The sequence below is a fragment of the Agelaius phoeniceus genome, chromosome 2 (assembly GCF_051311805.1).
Source record: "Agelaius phoeniceus isolate bAgePho1 chromosome 2, bAgePho1.hap1, whole genome shotgun sequence".
NCBI classification, from domain to species: Eukaryota; Metazoa; Chordata; class Aves; order Passeriformes; family Icteridae; genus Agelaius; species Agelaius phoeniceus.
The window spans coordinates 73,972,570-73,990,655 of NC_135266.1; the positions used below are offsets into that span (position 1 = coordinate 73,972,570).

The following is an 18,086-nucleotide window of genomic DNA, read 5'->3' on the forward strand; positions in this document are numbered from 1 at the left end:
GTTCAGAGGAAAACGCTAATTTAGCTCAGTAAGACAGAGCATGCCTAAAACACGAAATGTCAGGAGGCCTGGGGGTGCATTTCGCCCATTTATCTCTGCGTTCCTCCCGTCCCGCCGCTGTTTAAAGCTTAAAAGGCTGTGAGTAGCCGCAGCTAAAGCACACTGACGTCCGCAGCCTCGCCCCAGCAGCAGAGCGACGCTGCTCCAAGAGTCCTCCGCAAAGGGGAACCAGCGGGAGCACCCGGGAGCCACCCCGAGCTGTGGGGCGCATTCGGGAGCCGGGACAGCCCCAACTCCGGAGCGGCTCCCGCCGCCGCTTCCCGCCCGGACAGCCCCGGCACCAACCGGGGCACGGCCGCCACTGTGGACGCCCATCAACCGCCTTCCCACCGCGGAGGCTCTTGGGAGCGGTAGTCCCAATCTGCCGCGTTCCCAGGCCAGCTGCGAGGCGGCCCTGCGGCGCTCGGAACTACAGCTCCCAGCATGCACGGCGGCGGGGCAGTGCCCGCCTGTGGCGCCGGGAGGCTGTGCGATGGCGGCAGGTTTGTAATAGAAGGAGAAGGCTGTGGCAGTCGGAGCTGGGCGCGGTGGTGGCGGCGGCCTGAGGAGTGGGGCCGGGGCAGCTGCCTCGCTGTATGCGAGGGGGCGCGGGTCGGAGCTGTCGTGGAGTGGGTGCTTCGGGGCTGGGGGTGCGCTTGGGGCGTGCTCTGTGAGGACGGTGTCGGTGAGGGAGGGCGCCGGGCCCGACACCTCGGCTCGGCTGAGGAGCGGGGCTGTGCTCATCTCCCCGCTGTCGACCTAAGTGGGGATCCCTTTGTCCCTCCTGCTCTTCGCGGGACGAATCAGCCTGATCCGTGCTGGCTGCTCCGGCTGGCTCGAGAATGCTGCTGCCGTAAATTTCATGGGGAGGTTTAGGCTGGCAGGCGGTCTCCAGAGGGTCTCCCAAAGGGGACGGGGAAAACAGCCCGTGAACCTTGCAGACTTCAATTTGCCACTGCGGGAATCTGCACCTCGCTGGGAAACACACGGCAGTCGTTTCTATATGAAACATTTGTATAATGTTTCTCCTAGTCGCCGTTTCAAACTCTTGTTGAAACTCATTTTGACTGCGGGAAAATGAAGTGAGAGCTGGCTTGGGCTGAACTCTTGGGAATGAGGAAGCTTTAAGAAGTTATTTCCTGATTAGCAGGACTCATGAACCTGGGCTGCTGTGGTTGTGTGTCCTTGGTGCCATGGCCCCTTCTCTCTGTATTCCCCTGACACTCCACATACACGGGCAGAGAATCATTTGCCCTGGGATTACCTTGAGGAGCACGGCTGAGCAGCCCTGCTCCTGCTGCCACACTGTCACCGACAGCAGTTCTGTCTTTTTCTTCTTAAGTGAGGAAATCCCTCCGGGCCTCCTTCCTGCATGAATTTATTCATGTTTTATGGCACTTGTAGGATTTGTTGCTGTATTTAAAATTTCCTCTGGATGGATTGTAAAGAAGCTTTTTGGGAGAAGGAGGATAACAGGCAGCGCAGCTGCAGCGTTTCCTTGAGAAACTAAGGAAGATATGAAAATGATAAGTGTTGTATTGAAATATGTGCAGTAAAGTGTTTGTATTTAGATGGACATATCTGAAACTTTGCATTAATGTGGAGGTCATGTGGTGGAGATCTCTCAGCTCATCAAATCACTTCTTTTGTTGCAAGTGTTTAAAAAAAATTCTGAATCTCTCCCAGTACTACTGAAGAAAATATTATGTACAACTTTATGGTATTTGAGATGATGTTGGCTGCACTCAAATCATACAATTAAGAGTTGGATTTTGTTGATTTTCTGCACCAAAAGTGTTTGTTACTTATTATCCAAATTGTTTCTATTGCCTATGAGTTATTTTTGTAAATGCAGTAGGTTGGTTATAACAGAGTTGCTTGTATTCTTTTACTGGGAATCTGTTATTGTAAATTTCTGATTTTGTTTATCTGCTTAATTTCTAGGTGCTAGAAGTAGATAGATAACTGTCCATACCAGCTGCCTGGAACTTTGAAAGTTATATTGTCTTAAATCTACAGACCGTGATATTATTGTGTTAATGCTGATCTGCAGAGAAATTGGAATACAGTTTGCAAGATGCCAACTGTTGAAAATCTGAGTAGTGAGCAAAACTTCAATGCATATTGGATGCTCAGTAGCACCCGTGCTGGAGTCTTATTAGGTCCTAGTTTTACTGGTTTGAACTTTAAGAAAGAAAATTTGTTACCTGGACCTGAAAACATCACAGCTTTACCTGAAGAAGTACTGCATCTTTCAGACAGCTGTTCTGTAAGTGATGACTCCCTGTGTGAAGAGTCTGCCAGCTCTCAGGCACTTCAGCAGTGTACCACTGGAGCACCTTTTCCAGCAGCAGCTGGAAACATGGAAAGCTCTAAACCAGACTTAGTCCACGGTGAAGTGGATGGTCAGAAGAAATCCAGTCACAGTGATCCACTCTTACAAAAGCTTGAACAGGTAATAAATATACCTAGAATTCTTTGACATGCTTACAGTAAGATTTATTTTGTTCCTGCATATGATTTGTTATGCCTGCAAGTAAGCAAATCCCTTGCAATGAATAGGCCACAGCAAGCTTAAAGAGCAAATCCTGAGTTTCAGTTGTGCTCACATGAAAGTTGATGTCTTCCTCATGGTGTGCATTTACTGGGAGTGTAACTGCTGTTGTTTCCAGGTGGCACAAGTTCCAGTTTAAAATGAAATTGTTCTTAAAAATCATTTTTCCTGGAAAGGTGCACGCAGTTCTAGTTGAAGTTTCTTCCCTTGAGGCTGTGGAAATGGGGTGCTGGTCATTACAGTGATAGTGCTTGACCACAGGTATTGACAACACAGTGGAGTTGAATGTTCCTGTATCTATAGCAACATCTTTTGTTAGTTCTCAAAGTAGGTGTGACATACCTGGCTCTGTTTAGATGAGGGGATAAGTTAGTGTTGAATGTGATAAAGTATCCAAGACATCAGGATAAAAAAAGGCCTGGAATTGTAATGCTGTTATGTTACTTACTTTTTTTTTTCCTAATGCAAGTGTGTCAGTCAATCCACTGTAAATTGCTATTTGTTCCCTAAAGCTCTTCCCAAATACTGGATACAGATTGTGTTGGCTGCAAGTCTTCAGCAGAACTTTAGTAAATCCTGCAGTTAAGGACTAAGAAGTCCTTGTCCACTATGCCAGCAGCTACATCAGTATAAATCCCTATATCTGTTCACTGGAGTGGAGAGAGGGAGAGTGTGTGTGTTTCCAGAGTAGAATTCCATTAATTACCAGGTGCTATAAAAGTTTTCTCCTGTATTTTACATGACAGGGGAATACTTACCCACTTTTTAAATATTGTCAGTAATATCAATTAGTGGCTAAATAAATATTAGCTGATTTATTGCTCCTTAAGAGAAATTATTAAGTGTCCTTAGAAAGTTATTGACAATCTATAACAAAATATTTCTTGGTAAATTCTAAATAAACCTAGCCTCTAATACACTTATTTATTTATTTATTTGAAAAGCTGAAGGAATTGCAACAGCAGAAACAGGAACAGTTAAAGAAACAACAGATGGAACAACTTCAAAGGTTAATGGAAGAGCAGCAGAAGCTACTTAGCATGGTATCTGGCCAGCCAGCAGCTCTTGGTAAGTTGTACTGATGTACATGATGTACTTCGTATAAACTGAAAAATCTAATCTCATTTTCCAGTTAAAATCTGAAAGTGTCTTCTGGGTTCCTCATTTTAAGATTACTTCATTAGTCAAAGATAAATGCTGCATTGCTTCAGTGCCTGAAAGTTGAGTGCTACTGAAGAAGGAATATTGTCCTATTTTTATAAAATGCCAGCTGTAATTGTGGCTTGATCAATATGTGCTATGATGGGAGCCTTTGCTCCAAAGTACATGTATTGAAGTGTAAAACAATTACTTTCCTTTCTCATTAGCTGCTTCTCACAGTACTTTTGGTTGCTTTAGGCTTTCCGTGTAGCCAAATGAAGTGGTCCCTCCTTGTTGGGGCTCACACATATCACATTGAGGTGATGAACTAAACCAGGATAGAGAGCTGATCTGTATTTAAAAACAGAGACTTGTAACCTTTATCAGTTTTCCAGTCTTGTTTGCTGGGTGCAAGGAGAGGGGACATCTCTTGGCTGGGGAAAGCTTTTAGAGCTGAGGAGGGGTACTTTCTGCTCTTGGCAGTGTCAGTCCAATCTGACTTAAATGATTGTCTTCCTTTCACTCTGCCTACCTGAGAAGATTAAATTAGGGCTTATTTTAGGAGAAGAAAATCAGGATTGCCCAATCACTTATTCTTGGTCAGTGACATAAGGGTGGAGGCTGGGTGATCAATCCTGCCCTTCAGTGCCTTTTCTCCTGTGGAGCAGTAATTTTGTGATACAAATAGAATGACACAGCCATTTTGTTCCTTCTCCTTTCAAGGTTTTACTGTGATGGCTGAAAGTCAAAAGCTGAGACCTGGACATTCCACAGGCTTAGCACCTCCACCTCAGTTGCCATCATCTGGATACCAGAATATCTTTGAAGACAGAGCTCGTGCTCTGGATGTTTCTTCCCATACACAAGACAACAATTCTTTACAAAAGCTGAACAACAGAGAATGCACCTCATCTTTGAAGAACAATCTTTCAGAAGTGTCTGCCTGTGAAAAGCAAGGTCTGTGTGTGCCTCTGAAAAGGCCAAATGGTTTGAAAAACAAAGAAGACAAATACATTACTGCTTAGTCATTTATAGAAACATAACTTGATGTGTGGTGCTTTTTTCTCCCTTGTCTGAAAAAAGCACCTTGTCTGAAAATTACTGAGAATAATTTTCTGCTACTTATTTTGAAGGTTTTATAATTTTAGTTGGTTTACTTGGTATGTTGGTTTGTTTACTGATGGCTTACAGACCTCAGAATGTTCCTGTTGTTGTCCATTTGAGTTTGGTTAAAAGCAGCATGAGCCAAAAATCAAATTCTTCTCAATTTATGCATATATATGTATATGGAAATATATATATATGTATGGGAAACAAGAACCTTGATAAGAGAGCTTATCAGTATAGCAGACATCAACATTTGCTCAGTTATATTTTTAAGCCATACATTAACAATAGTGAAGCAGATGAACAATCAGAATGGATTATTTAAGGTCTGTGGAAAATTTTTAATGCATAATTGCTTATTCCATTAAAAAGAACGTGCAAATTCAAATAAGAATTAATTTGGGGAAATCTTAGAACTGTTTTATGTAGCAATTCAGATCACATGGCAATGAAGCTCCCTTCTGGTTTTCACCTGACCTGAATGCTGTTTAAAGTATGTGCTGAAAACTGATTTGTTGTTGGGATGAAAAAATACCCAACAACTCTGTTGCTTTCACAGGAAAAAACCTGTGGTGTCCAGAAAAAAAGATGGAATTATTAATGGAGAGTGAAGATAATCACATTGATCACATATTAGGTGTGGGAAGTGCAGATGTCTCTGAAAATTCCCGTGGAGGTGAACAGTTGTTGACTAATGCAGAGGAAAGGTAATTCAACTATGATTATGCATTTTTTATCAAATTACACAAGTTTGGTTGAATTCTGAGTCCTGAAGGAAAGAGTCTGGTGCTCTGAATTTGTGCAATTTCTTAACAAAGGATTTGATTTTCCTAGGTACTGTGGAGACCTATGGTAAGAGAGGCTCTTGCTTGGAATTGCTTGTGCTGTAAAAGATGAAATGTTGTGTGTTGGATGAAGAGGTGTGTGTGCAGCCTGGGGTAATGACAGCATAGAAGCACCTTTCAGTATAGCTGGGTATATAAGCAGTTATGATTGCTGTTCCCACTTTGATTTATTACAACCTCCTATCCACTGTTATGTCTGAGAGTAGTAATGTGAGGGAGGAGGGTGGGGCTGTGACTTTTTAGTTTATTATGGGGAGTTATGATTGTTTGAAATGTCCAAGACCAGGCTGGACAGGGCTCTGAGCAACCTGGTCTAGTGGAAGGTGTCCCTGCCCACTGTGACAGGGTTGGGAGGTTGGAACAAGGTGATCTTTAAAGTCCTTTCCGACCCAAACCATTCACTGATTATGTGATTCTGTGAAATGTGGCTGTGTCTCCCCTGGGGTAGGTCTTGCCCACCCCCAGCCTGCTTCCTGGGGTGGGCAGCAGCATGAAAAAGCAAAGAAGGCCCTGATGCTATACAAGCAGGGTTCAGCAATAGCTAAAATATTATGTTATCAGTGCTGTTAGCTATGAAAAAAGCTCACTCCATGCCAGCCAGACCCAGCACTCCTGTGAAGGAGGAGAGGGAGACAGGGAACATTATCTCAGTAGCATTCCTGAGCGGAAAGGTGATACTGTAGGAATTGGCAGTGTGGCTAAATTATGAGTGGAAGTTTGGTGATTTGTCCAAAAGAAAGGATCACTAAGAAAAGCAGTGAAAGAAAAAGCAACAAAACCTGCACACAGTGACTTTTAGATATGTATATTAACTATTGCAGGGATTGGATAAACATGTAGTGTTAAAATGCATTTCTGAAATTATCTTAATGCCTAAAGCACCTCAGAATTTCTCATCTTTTATGCAATTACACCATAGGTCTTTGACTACCAGTGGTGTTAAACATAGTTATTTTATACAGAATTGTAAGAGTTGTTTTTGTACTTACTCTAGACCTATTAAAGCTGCAATACATGGGAAGAAACAAACTTTTGAAGAATTCTTGGAAGAACAGATACAACTAGAAGAACAGCGCCTGGAGCAAACCCAGAAGTTACAGGTTATTGATTATTTAAAAACCTTCATTCTTTTTTATATATTGTGCCAAGATGTGATAGGTGCTTTAAAGGTGTACAAGGAAGATGCTAGCAGGGGAAGCTAACACTGAATGCAGCATTCACATTCTGAAAAATAATAAGCCCCCAATACTTCACTTGCTGAAGTCTTCAGAAATCCAGTAAAAATGTACCATGTAAATTTCTACTGATATCTGGGATTTATTTGAAGAAATCTTCAAACTGTGTAAGAAGCTTTTTAACATTTTATTGTTTGCTTTTCTCTACTCAATTTCAGGAGGCAAATGGATCAGCTGTTCAAAAACCAGTGATCAAAAGACCCTTCCTGAAAAGAGGGGAAGGTTTAACAAGATTGACTAATGCCAAGTCTAAAATGACAAAACTTGGAGAAAACACCTCAAAACTTCAACAAAGGGCTTTAGATGATAGAAATGCTATTAAAGTGGACAGATTACAAATACAGAAGAAAACTGCACTTCCTGGCAAAGAACTGGTTTCTGAAAATCCTTTTGTACCGTGTAAAAAATACAGCCACCCCCGTAAAGTAAAACATTGTCCTATTCAGAAGACAGTGGTACTCAGGAATCACAATGGAGAAAATATCTTGCCATTAGAAACAAGAATGCAATCAGGAAAAAATCATGATGGACAGATGAGAGATTCTTACCCATCAGAAATTAACAAAAAAATAGGAACAGAGAACAGAGCAGAATTTGCTAAGTCTAACACTGGCAAAATCAAAACCAATTTACCTGGTGCTGAAAAGTCTCAGTTGTCTCAAGAACTGACCAGTGCCTTTTCTAATTCTAAATGTCCCATAGGTCACCCTGTAAAAGATTCAGAACTGTCTTTTGAACTTTCATTTCAGAATAAACTGGAGAACTGGGAAAAAGAAAAAGAGAAAGAGAATCTAGAATTAGATGAATTTTTGTTTCTAGAACAAGCTGCAGATGAAATATCTTTCTCAAGTAATTCCTCATTTGTGCAAAGGATCTTGGAACGAGACCAGCAAACTTTGAAAGGCCGTAGGATGTCTTCTACTCCTATCAAGGCAAAGCAGCAGCAAGTCAAGGTGCTGGCTGTGGAACTCACAGATGAGAGAAATAAAAGTGCAGACTGTGTGGCACAGGAAAATACAAATGATAGCCCAGTTATGCATACAGCCTCAAATTCAGGAACAGATTTTAGAATGAAGGATCTATTGAGTAAAACAGATGGTGTAGTATTTTCAGCTTCTTCCATGAAAGCAGCTCCTGCTTTAAAAAGTAATCACTGGATTGTAAATGGAGATAAGAGTGAGGGCAACAGTGATACTGCTACAGATTCTGAGAGTGAATTTGGGGCCACATTGAAGCATGACAACAAAGATGCTAAGACAGCCCTCATGAACCACGAAGAAAGTGATCCAGAATTTTTTGATTGTGGAAGTTCTGTTAAAGACATCAGCAAAGAGAGCAAAAATGGAGATGCTGACCTTGGGTTGTCGGACAAAGATTGTGGTGCCCTGTCAAAGCAAAAGATTAGAAAAGCTACAGATGATCACAGAAGCATGTTGTGTATAAGTAGGAATAAATTTGAGTTTGATGATGAAAGAACATGGAGTGATCTTGATGAAAATTATGTTAGCATTGATTTACCTGAAAAATATACTAAAACACCTTTGCAGATGGACTTTTCCTTTAAGAATGGTACAACTGTCCCAGACAAAGCAATAAAGAGGAAAGTTGCCTCCAAGAAAGGAGATGAAATGTCCAAAGAGTTTGCAGTGGACAGTGATTCAAATGGACCTCCAGTATCAAACCTGATGATGAAACTGTTTCCTTCACTGAAGCCGAAGCCAAAGGCAGGCTGCCATGCAGAGCGTGAAACCAAATCAAATGTGGAGCCAGAGCTGGCAGGTGAGGGAACAGCAACAGGTGGTGAGGAAGGTGTGTTGTACAAGTGTTCCCTACTAGTGCTTGAGCTCCAAACTGAAGTTACACCAGAGGGTTTAAGTACAGACTTCTGCTGTGAGAACCCTCCCCCTGCATCTCTGGCTGCATGTCTGATGCTAGATACAAGAATTACACAGCTTGCAGAATGACTCTGATTGGTGAAAACTTCTTTTGAAAAATTTATTTATTTAATTGGTGGGTTTCTTTTTTTCTCCTTCCCTCTGGAGGCTTCAGCTCATTGAAGTTACTTGATGGGAAGCTGCTTGATCACTGTTTCTGAATGAAGGAAAATAGCAAGGGCAAGCTGAAAATGAAGTGGTACCTTCCTTTCCACCACAGTGGATTTATACCACAGTAGGGTAATGGGTGTGAACAGATGGGTGTGAACAGACTTTGTAGTGACTAAAACTTGAAAAAACTTAAAACCATAAACTTTCCTGTTTAATATACCCTATACCATCATGCTGTGTGTATGTACCTGGCACATATATGTGGTATGTACCTACACATGTGCCTATACACTCATTACACCCTTATACCTTCGTTTTATTTCTCTGGCTTGATGTGAAGCCCTTCAAATTCCAGTTCCAAATATAGCTTTAGTTCTACCAAGATGAAAGGTACATTCAGTACTTAAAGTACTAGAGAAGTAATGGATCTACTCCATATTTGTAAATAATGCCGTGTTTTCAAAGATCTGCGTTATTTGGCTAGTAGAAATTTTTTTGCAAAATTACTGCTATCTCTAAATGGTATTTACTAGGTCTCTAAAAATAGTATTTACTTGTTTTTGTTTTTGTTTTTTTTTAACAATTTTTAAGCTGGTGTGTGATAATTGTTCACTTCAGTCTTAGGAGTGCCATTTGGATAATGTGCATGTGACTGTGCTTTGACAGGCAACACTGTTCCATCCCAGCTATTGAGAGAGAGACTGGCTGAGTTGGAGAAGGAAATTGAGAGATTCCGAGCTGAGAACACGACTCTGAGTAAACTCCGTGAAGAAAGAGAGCACGCCCTGGCAAATATCAGGTAACTTTTACTCAAAATATTTTGGTGCATTCACTTTCACAGTGTGTTGCAGACTCTTCCAAAGTCCAGTGACCGGCAGCACAGGTAAACTGTCCAATCAGCGGAAGAAACGCGGCACTCGATACGAGTGATCAGCAAGTCTCAAAGTTTATTGATAGTTCACACATATTTATATTGGTGTTAATGAAGCTTATACATACTGCAAAGCTGAGCTCATTATTGGTTAATTACTCATCGGGCAACCACACCTGCTTCTATATTCTTACAGCTATTTTGTTATTACTTCTACATTCTTGTGGTTATTCTGCTGAAACCATCATCATATTTCTGGCAAAAGATCCTCTCCCCCATCCTGATGTTGCAGCAAGGTCACATCAGTGATTGGACACTGATTGCTGACTCCTAGACCTGCCTCCGTCTATCTTAACTAGCGGTATCATGTCTACGTGACCTTTCTCAGCTAGCCAACTGTCCACAAAGCTCTCCACAGTAAACAATTCAGGTGCTTCAGTTACAGCAGAGATTGGCCTATACACAAGTTGCTGCTCTATGTGTATGTTAAACTGTAATTATTACACGCAATTTAATAGTGTTAAGAATCCCTGCTCAGTTAAAATGATGTCCCTAAAGGCTATATTTTGGAGAATGTATACTTTTGTTCTAAAGGATAATACAATCCTGAATTAGCCCTGCAGAACTGGTCTTAATGCTTTTGCTTTGGGTTTCATATTGGTGTGTACACACTGAGAATCTTTTAATTTGAACAGGGGCATTTTTAAGTGGCATATAGAACAGAATAATTACCTCTGATGACGTAAATGGAGCACATCTGTTCCTACCACAGCCACTTTTGTTTTGTTCGGGAATATTGTGTCTTTGGCTAACATTTAATTTTTGACCTCCTATTAGCAGATTCTTTTCTCTGATGTTTTTGGGGGATGGTGTTCTAATGTTTTGAAGAATGTGGCAAGATTTTGGCCAAAGCTTTTCTAAATTCAGGATAATATTTGTGACTAGAAGATATAAAAATAGATATTATTGGACTTCAAACACCTGCTGTGTGACAATTCCTACCCTTAAATAACTAATACAGTTTATAAGTAAGTCTTCCTCAGGGTAATAGATGCTGAACTGCAATCTGTTACCACAAGACACTGAGTCTTCACTTTCTTTCTTAAAATCCAGATATAAAGGAGATTTGGGCTAAAACAACAACTTTGTTTCATAATTACAGGAAAGAAATTGCAGACTTTGAACAGAAGAAAGCCCAAGAACTGGCTGAATTAGAAGAATATAAAAAAAAGGAAATTAAAAAACTGCAAAAGGAGCGTAAAGTTTTTGAAAAATACACCACAGAAGCTAGAGCAATTCCAGATAAAAAGGAACGGGATGAAATTCAGGTATAAAAATATATTATTATTCTAGTCCACATAGGAACATGTAAGTTCACTTAAAGGCAGTCAAGAATTAAATTCTAACTTAGTTCAAAGATTATAGGTGATTTCAAGATGGGAACTGCTAGCAGATGTCGGTTAGTAAGGTGAATTTGGCAGTGCTGGATTAACAGTTGGACTCCATGATTTTAAAGTTTTTTTTTTCCAATCTAAATTATTCTAATTGAGGAAGGGAACTAGTCTTTACAATGCTGTTTGATGGTTTTAAGGCAAAAACTCCTCATGAGTAAATCTTTTTGTCACATTTCCATGCTAAAAACTGCTAGTAACTGATAGAATGACCTTCAACTTTGAAACAAAATTACTGACGTTAAAATATTAAGTTGTAAGTTTTTATTTATGGTAGTCGATCAAAGTGCCAACTAGAACTCCAGAAGGGTTTAATTCTCTCTATAACTCTTGTACAGTCTATGTAGTAATCTTCTACAATTTTCAAAATTACATTTTATTATCACTTATTGGTCTTTAGGTATCAGTGATGTAAGGAACAAGATCTGTTTCTTCCTTCATTGTCAGGATGTATGGTATATGAGATGCACAAACAAGCCATATCACACAGGGAGTTCCATCTTCCTTCCCTACAAATTTCCCTTCAGAAAACTGAATTGACATTTGCTAAACTAGGCAGATTTGCATGTATTTTTGTGTGTTTGTGTCCTTCCTATTTTCTGTGCCAAGATTTTTGAAGGGCCCTCCAAGGGTAGCATTAAGGATTTTGTGTTTCTGTCTCAGGTGTTTTTGTACTGGCCAATCTAGGAAGTGTAAAAAATGCCAAAAAGCAGGAAAAACAATTCCTGTGATTGGAGTAGAGCTTATAAAGTTGGTAGTTTACACTCTTTCAGGAAAGAAAACTCTTCCTTACCTTTCACCTCTGCACTATTAAGCTGATTTGACTTTTTTGCCACTTATGCCTTTTTTCCTTGTGTTTGTATTTCTATTAGAAACGAAAATATATTTTATTATATTAAAAATGAAAACATGCATTTTTCTAAGGCTTTAAAACAGCAGATTGCAGAGTTACAGGAAGATCTAAAACGAAAAGAGGCAAAATGGTCGACTACCTATCGACGCCTTAAAGATCAAATAGAAGCTTTAGTAAATGAGAATTTTGAGCTAAAAGAGGAAATCAAAATTATGGAGAAGTTTCGTCTAGAAGCCTGGAAGAAAGTAGAAGCTGCTAGAAGCAAGAAAAAAGTAGAAAATCCTGGGATGAGTCCAAATAGAGCAGAATCTGTAAGTTATTAATCTTGATGCTTTAAATATATTTGTGTGAGTACTGGTGGGTTTTCTGTTACATAATTGGACTCTAATAGCTACAACTTAGCTGTTTTCTTTTAATTTACTTCTGTGGGGACTATGCTAGTGGTGACAGACACAGAATTTTGTTAATACCATATTCTCTGCAAATGTCAATGCTCACAATATGCAGTATCCCTTTTGTTGAGGAACTCAACTTGGAAATAAAAAATGATGCAGGTATGAAAGAAAAGTAATTGATGAAGTCTAAGCTGTGAACCTCTGCCCCTTTGGGATCAACCAGGCAAACCAAGCAGTTCACAATTGTCTAAAGCAGTTATATTAAGTTTTGAAACTATAACTATTATTCTGGATTGCATGCATCAAATGAACATTTTGGAGTTGTTGATAGCAAAGGAGCTGATGGAGGAAGAGTTCCAAAGTGCAGCTTGGGCTACATCACACAAGCCCTTCTGCTGATCAAGTCTCAAAACTGTATAGTTTGTGAAGAAAGCTTCCAGTAAATTTAATGTCAGATGGTCTATAAATTTTATTGACTCTGTATGAACAGTTATGATTACATGTCACATAAACCACAACTACTTTTTTTCTTTTAGTGTCTACCAAATAGAGGCCTAAAAAGTCAAAGTGCATCTCCGCTTCTTCCAGTACAAAAGTGCAGCAAGATAAACGGCAAAAGTTACTCACAAGCAAAAGGTAAAAATATTTGTCTATGCAGAAATTCTGTTAAGTCTTAAAAATAAAATGAATGTGAAGTTTTGCTTTGTGGAGTGCATTACCACCTCAAAAGGAGATAAGAGTGGGAGCTGTCATGGGCTTGAGCATATGGATAAATACCTCACAGGGTGGGATTCTGGAGAAAGCTGTCATTTCACTCCAGTTCTGGAGTGAAAAATGCTTCTGGTTATACATGATGGTCTGCAGCACTGCAGAAGCTGCTTTCTGTAATCAAAAATGACATTCATCACTGGTGTTCTCCAAGCTGCAGGTGTTTGTTAGATCAGAGTCACTGAATGGTTTGGGTTGGAAGGGACCTCCAAGGTCATCCATTTCCAACCCCTTGCCACAGGCAGGGACACCTTCCACTAGACCAGAGGTGCTCAGGGCCCCATCCAGCCTGTCCTTGGACCATTCCAGGAAAGGAGCAACCTCAGCTTCTCTGGGCTGCCTGTTTCAGTGCCCCACTGCCCTGACAGTGAAAAATTTCTTCCTAATGTCTAGTTGAGTGTGTTGATAACATCAGAACTGCTGTGTCTCTTCAGAACCTTCCATCAGCAGATCTGTAATCATATGGGCAATGCTGTGGCAGGTGTTCCTTGTTCACAGTTAGTTAGTGTCTGCCTTCCTAAGGGATAATCACATATGGAAAGTAACTGCAGGGTACTTTTTTGACACCTCTGACAGCTCATCCAACCATCATGTTATCTGTTACAGGAGTATGTTCCAGAATTGAAGGTAGTTTTATTTTGGTAGTTTGATTGGAGAGACATGGAAAAAATATGCTGATCAGTTCCTGTTAAAAGCTGATATTCATCTTCCTTTGTTCATTATAAGGCATCACTTACAGTGTTGTCTAAATTTGTAGGAGGGGCAAATCCTTTGTAAATCTACAGAGATGAAATAGGACAGAAAGTGCATTAAATGTCCCTTGTAATGATTCTTCAATTCTAGCTTCTCACTGACACACAAAACATTGTCAGTGATTGATTCTTTTCTGGGCATGTGCTTATCCTTTTAGTAAATACCCTTCTTTCAGTTTCCACTGCAGTTAAGAAATGTGGGTGTCCTGTACAGCTTGACCTCCTATATAATTGTAACTCTTAAACCACACTTTAATTTCTCTCCACTATAACTATTACATGTGTTTCAGTAGGAAAACTTCCTAGAACACCTGCATCAGGACCTGGTAATGAGAGAAACACCTCTGAGGCAATGACTGCACTGGAAGATTCTTCTCAGACTTTTATGGTAGTAAGTCCTGCGTGTTGATTTGATTTTCAAAGCAGGGAAGAAAAAGCCTGAAATGGAAAAGTTAATGAGTACCTGGAGGGTGACTGATGAGGCTGTTAACTCATCTTTTTGTGTTCTTCAGCCTTTATTGTCGTAACAGAAAATGGCTATGTACCAGTCAATGAGGAGTGTTTTACCTTTGTCTAGTAGTTGCATTATTCTTTGGCTCAGGAAAAATACAAAGTAATAATCTCCTGCTCTTTTGAATTTTTTACCTTTTGGAGGGCTAAAGAAGGATGAATGTTCATATGCCCCATGTGGGGCAACATGTGCAAGGATCTTTTAAATAGTTTAATTATTTCTTACATTATTTGCTGTAGGTTACCCTTAGGCTTTAGAGAACTTGATCGTTTCATACCATGATGTGGATTTCTTAAGGAAATTGAGCTCCATGTTACAGCACATCACTGAATTCCACTTCAGTCCAGACTACAACTGGCCACAGATATCCAGTGATTGCTCACCCTCCATCTATTGTAGCACCTGAATTACATTTGGAGTTGCTTAAACCCCAGATTGTGTTTATGCCTCCCCATACTCATCTTCTGTCTGTGATGCTCCTTGTTTCCTAAAATATCTGTCAGACTAGGAAAAAAGTATATAAAGACAAAGCTTGATTTGAGTTTTTGCTTGTCATCTCAGGACACCTCTCCTAATGAAGCTTATGTGTCACCACCATCTGCTCCTGCATTTACAGGCAGTGAAGAGATACAGAGAGAAACTGCTTATCCTGATGGAAAGGTAAAATGAGAGCTCGGCACTTGGAAATTCTGGAAGACAGCTGTTGGGAAAGATGAGTGTGAGGGCTCAATACTGACTCACTTGTGTTTTCATTAGGTTGAGAAGGTTTTGAAAAATGGCTGTCACCTTATATTTTTCCCAAATGGAACATGCAAGAAAGTGGGCTCTGATGGGAAGACCATAACTATAACCTTCTTCAATGGGGATGTGAAACAGATTATGCCTGATCAAACAGTGGTAGGTATCCTAGATCTGCATTTTTCAATAACTGCATAGTTATCTGCATGTGTACCCTCATTTAAAACTTCTCATTAGTTACACTGAATCTCAACTGTTGTCTGCAGATTTATTATTACGCTGATGCTAAGACTACTCACACTACATACACTGATGGCTTAGAGGTCTTGCAGTTTTCAAATGGACAAATAGGTAAAGAAATCGTCCAACCCAACTGTCAGAATTATTGCCCAGATGTAGGTATGTATTTATGTAATAAGCATATTGTCTCAAAATACGTTTCAGAGAAGCATTATCCTGATGGCAAGAAGGAAATAACCTTCCCTGATCAGACAATTAAGAGTCTATTTACAGATGGCCAAGAAGAAAGTATCTTTCCTGATGGCACTGTTGTTCGTGTGCAGCGGTGAGCTTTTCCTTCTGGGGTTCCCTGGGCTGGGCAGGGGATGGAGCACCTGGGGCTCAGTGACAGGAGCACTATATGGTGACAGGTGTTTCTGCATCTCCTGCAGGCTTGCATTTCAATGGACTATACTGTGAACACACAGTTACTGCTCGAGTTTTGGGGGTTTGTTTGTTGATAGCATGGAAGAGGCATAAAGACAGTGTATTATCTCATACCCTAACCTAAGAGACTTCTCTGTAGGGGGATAGAATATAAGAAAATAAAGATAGTGTAGAAAGTAATCTTACCCCTAAGGAGTTGCAGCTGGGCCAATTATCAAAGATTAGGAACAGGCCTGACTTTAACAGGCCACAGCTGTAACCAATGAGAAGATGCTATAAAAGAATGGGGTGGCTGGTTGAGAAGGGAACTGGAGGCAGTTGGCTTCTTTGTGAAGAAGAAAGTCAGTGCTCTGAGGAGCTGCCCATGAGAAACACCAAGAAGTTATGAAACTTTTGAGATAAGGAGACAACAGTATGGAACCCCTGTAATAAGATGACAACAATTCTGTATTTGTACATAATTCTAGGAAAAAATATCTAGGAACCTGGCTAGTGTGGGAAGCAGGTGTGACAGACAGCAGATAACTGACAAGTTTTAAACTTCCCTTGGACTTCAGCAGTGATGGATTTGATGCAGATAAAGTGCAGTGGAGGTTCTCAAGTATAAAGAAGTAATATCAGTTTTGCAGAAACAGGTTTCTGAGTATGAACCAGCTGAGATACTTAACAGATTTTTCCACAAATACTGTTTTCCTTCATTTAGGCTGACATATCCAATGCTGGTTCTGAGACTAAGCTTACACCAATGCATAATCCTTGGGGTTTTCTTTCCCCTTTAATGCAGAGATGGAACCAAAACGATAGAGTTCAATAATGGCCAGCGAGAACTGCACACGCCACAGTTTAAGAGACGGGAGTATCCAGATGGGACTGTCAAGACTGTGTACATGAATGGACAGCAGGAAACCAAGTATGTCTCTGGGAGAGTCAGAATAAAGGACAAGGATGGTAATATTATCATGGACACCAAGTTGTAGACCATGTCAAAACTGCTGAAGTGTTAGCACATCAGCAAAAATAATGTACATTTCTGTAAACAAGTGAAAAAGCTTAAAGCTTGTTGTGTATATATTATTTATAATTTTCTCTAAATAAATTTATTTTTCAGTGGGTGCTACTACATCAGCACTTTGGCTAATTCTTTTTTCCCATTTCTATGTTTAAGAAACAGTTTATTGATTTGGTATTCAGCCATATGGCATTAAAAAGGTGTTTTTTACATCAGCTGTCAGTGAACATTCAAACAACTGCAGACCATACCTTATTTTGGACATCAGTTTACTTACTGCTTGACTTGAAAGACCAAAGGAATGGCAGTCTTGGACTATTCCTTCATCTTATTTTCTTCATCTTGGAGTTAGGAGGCAACAACATTAGCAAAATGCAGTGTCTGTTCTACTGAAACTGCCCTTCTATACTCACAGGGCTAACACAGGTGAGGCTGGGGGACAGGTTCATTCTCCAAGCTACTCAGAAACACCAGAAAATTAACAAAAGTCATCTCATCCAGTTTTCCCACCTAGCAGGTATTTTTAAGCTGACTTGTCTTTGTAAAATTCTGCAGTACCTACCATCAAAAGGTTGCTGCTGGGCTGGCTGCTTTAAGTCTCCCTTCCTGTGCATGTTGAAAAATTTGTTTCCTTCTCTCACATGGGAGAAGATACTTTCTTCTCCTTGTCTCCTCTGCCCCCCTCCCCTTTCTCCTCAGTGAAAGCTCTGTCCTTACTCTGTCTATGCCCTTTATTACTCACAGGGTGGCAATGAGAACTGTGCTCACTCACACCCAGAAGTTCCCTGGCTGGGTGCAGAGACAGATCCTGGACTTTTGGGTCAAACTGTTTAAACAGCAGCTGTTACATAATTCAGGGCTGAGTCTCTTTCAAGATGGGTGATAAACAGTGGGGTTTTGGTCTTCTTTAAATGAAAACGTTTTGAAAATAAGCATGAGCTCTCTGGGGTATTTGCAACACCTAGGATGTGGCTGGTTAGTACCAGAATATGTACTGGAAGTGTGACAGGATCCTTCCACTGTCTGTCCCATTGTGCCTGGGCAGAGAGGTCAGCTTTGGACCCTTGCTTTCACAGGAGCTTGAAGGAAGAGATGTGTGCAAGGCTC

General features: G+C 40.5%; 1 protein-coding gene across 1 annotated transcript; it reads left to right on the forward strand.

The window, feature by feature from the left end:
• The first annotated feature begins 472 nt into the window (after positions 1 to 472).
• On the forward strand, positions 473 to 17,090 carry CPAP (centrosome assembly and centriole elongation protein). Its single transcript, XM_077173914.1, has 17 exons — positions 473 to 542; positions 1,984 to 2,494; positions 3,538 to 3,661; positions 4,457 to 4,690; positions 5,400 to 5,547; positions 6,680 to 6,785; positions 7,079 to 8,699; positions 9,632 to 9,764; positions 10,999 to 11,164; positions 12,212 to 12,451; positions 13,072 to 13,171; positions 14,349 to 14,446; positions 15,128 to 15,226; positions 15,323 to 15,463; positions 15,571 to 15,655; positions 15,749 to 15,869; positions 16,755 to 17,090. Exons 2-17 carry the CDS (start codon positions 2,117 to 2,119, stop codon positions 16,945 to 16,947), a joined length of 3,987 nt encoding a protein of 1,328 aa, XP_077030029.1. The 5' UTR covers positions 473 to 542; positions 1,984 to 2,116; the 3' UTR covers positions 16,948 to 17,090.
• Positions 17,091 to 18,086: the final 996 nt, after the last annotated feature.

Excerpts from the sequence above, each read along its gene's own strand:
- CPAP (XM_077173914.1), top strand. The coding sequence starts at position 2,117 with ATGCCAACTGTTGAAAATCTGAGTAGTGAGCAAAACTTCAATGCATAT. Across the intron at positions 2,495-3,537 it reads TCTTACAAAAGCTTGAACAG|CTGAAGGAATTGCAACAGCA; the intron begins GTAATAAATATA and ends TTATTTGAAAAG. Across the intron at positions 11,165-12,211 it reads AGGAACGGGATGAAATTCAG|GCTTTAAAACAGCAGATTGC; the intron begins GTATAAAAATAT and ends CATTTTTCTAAG.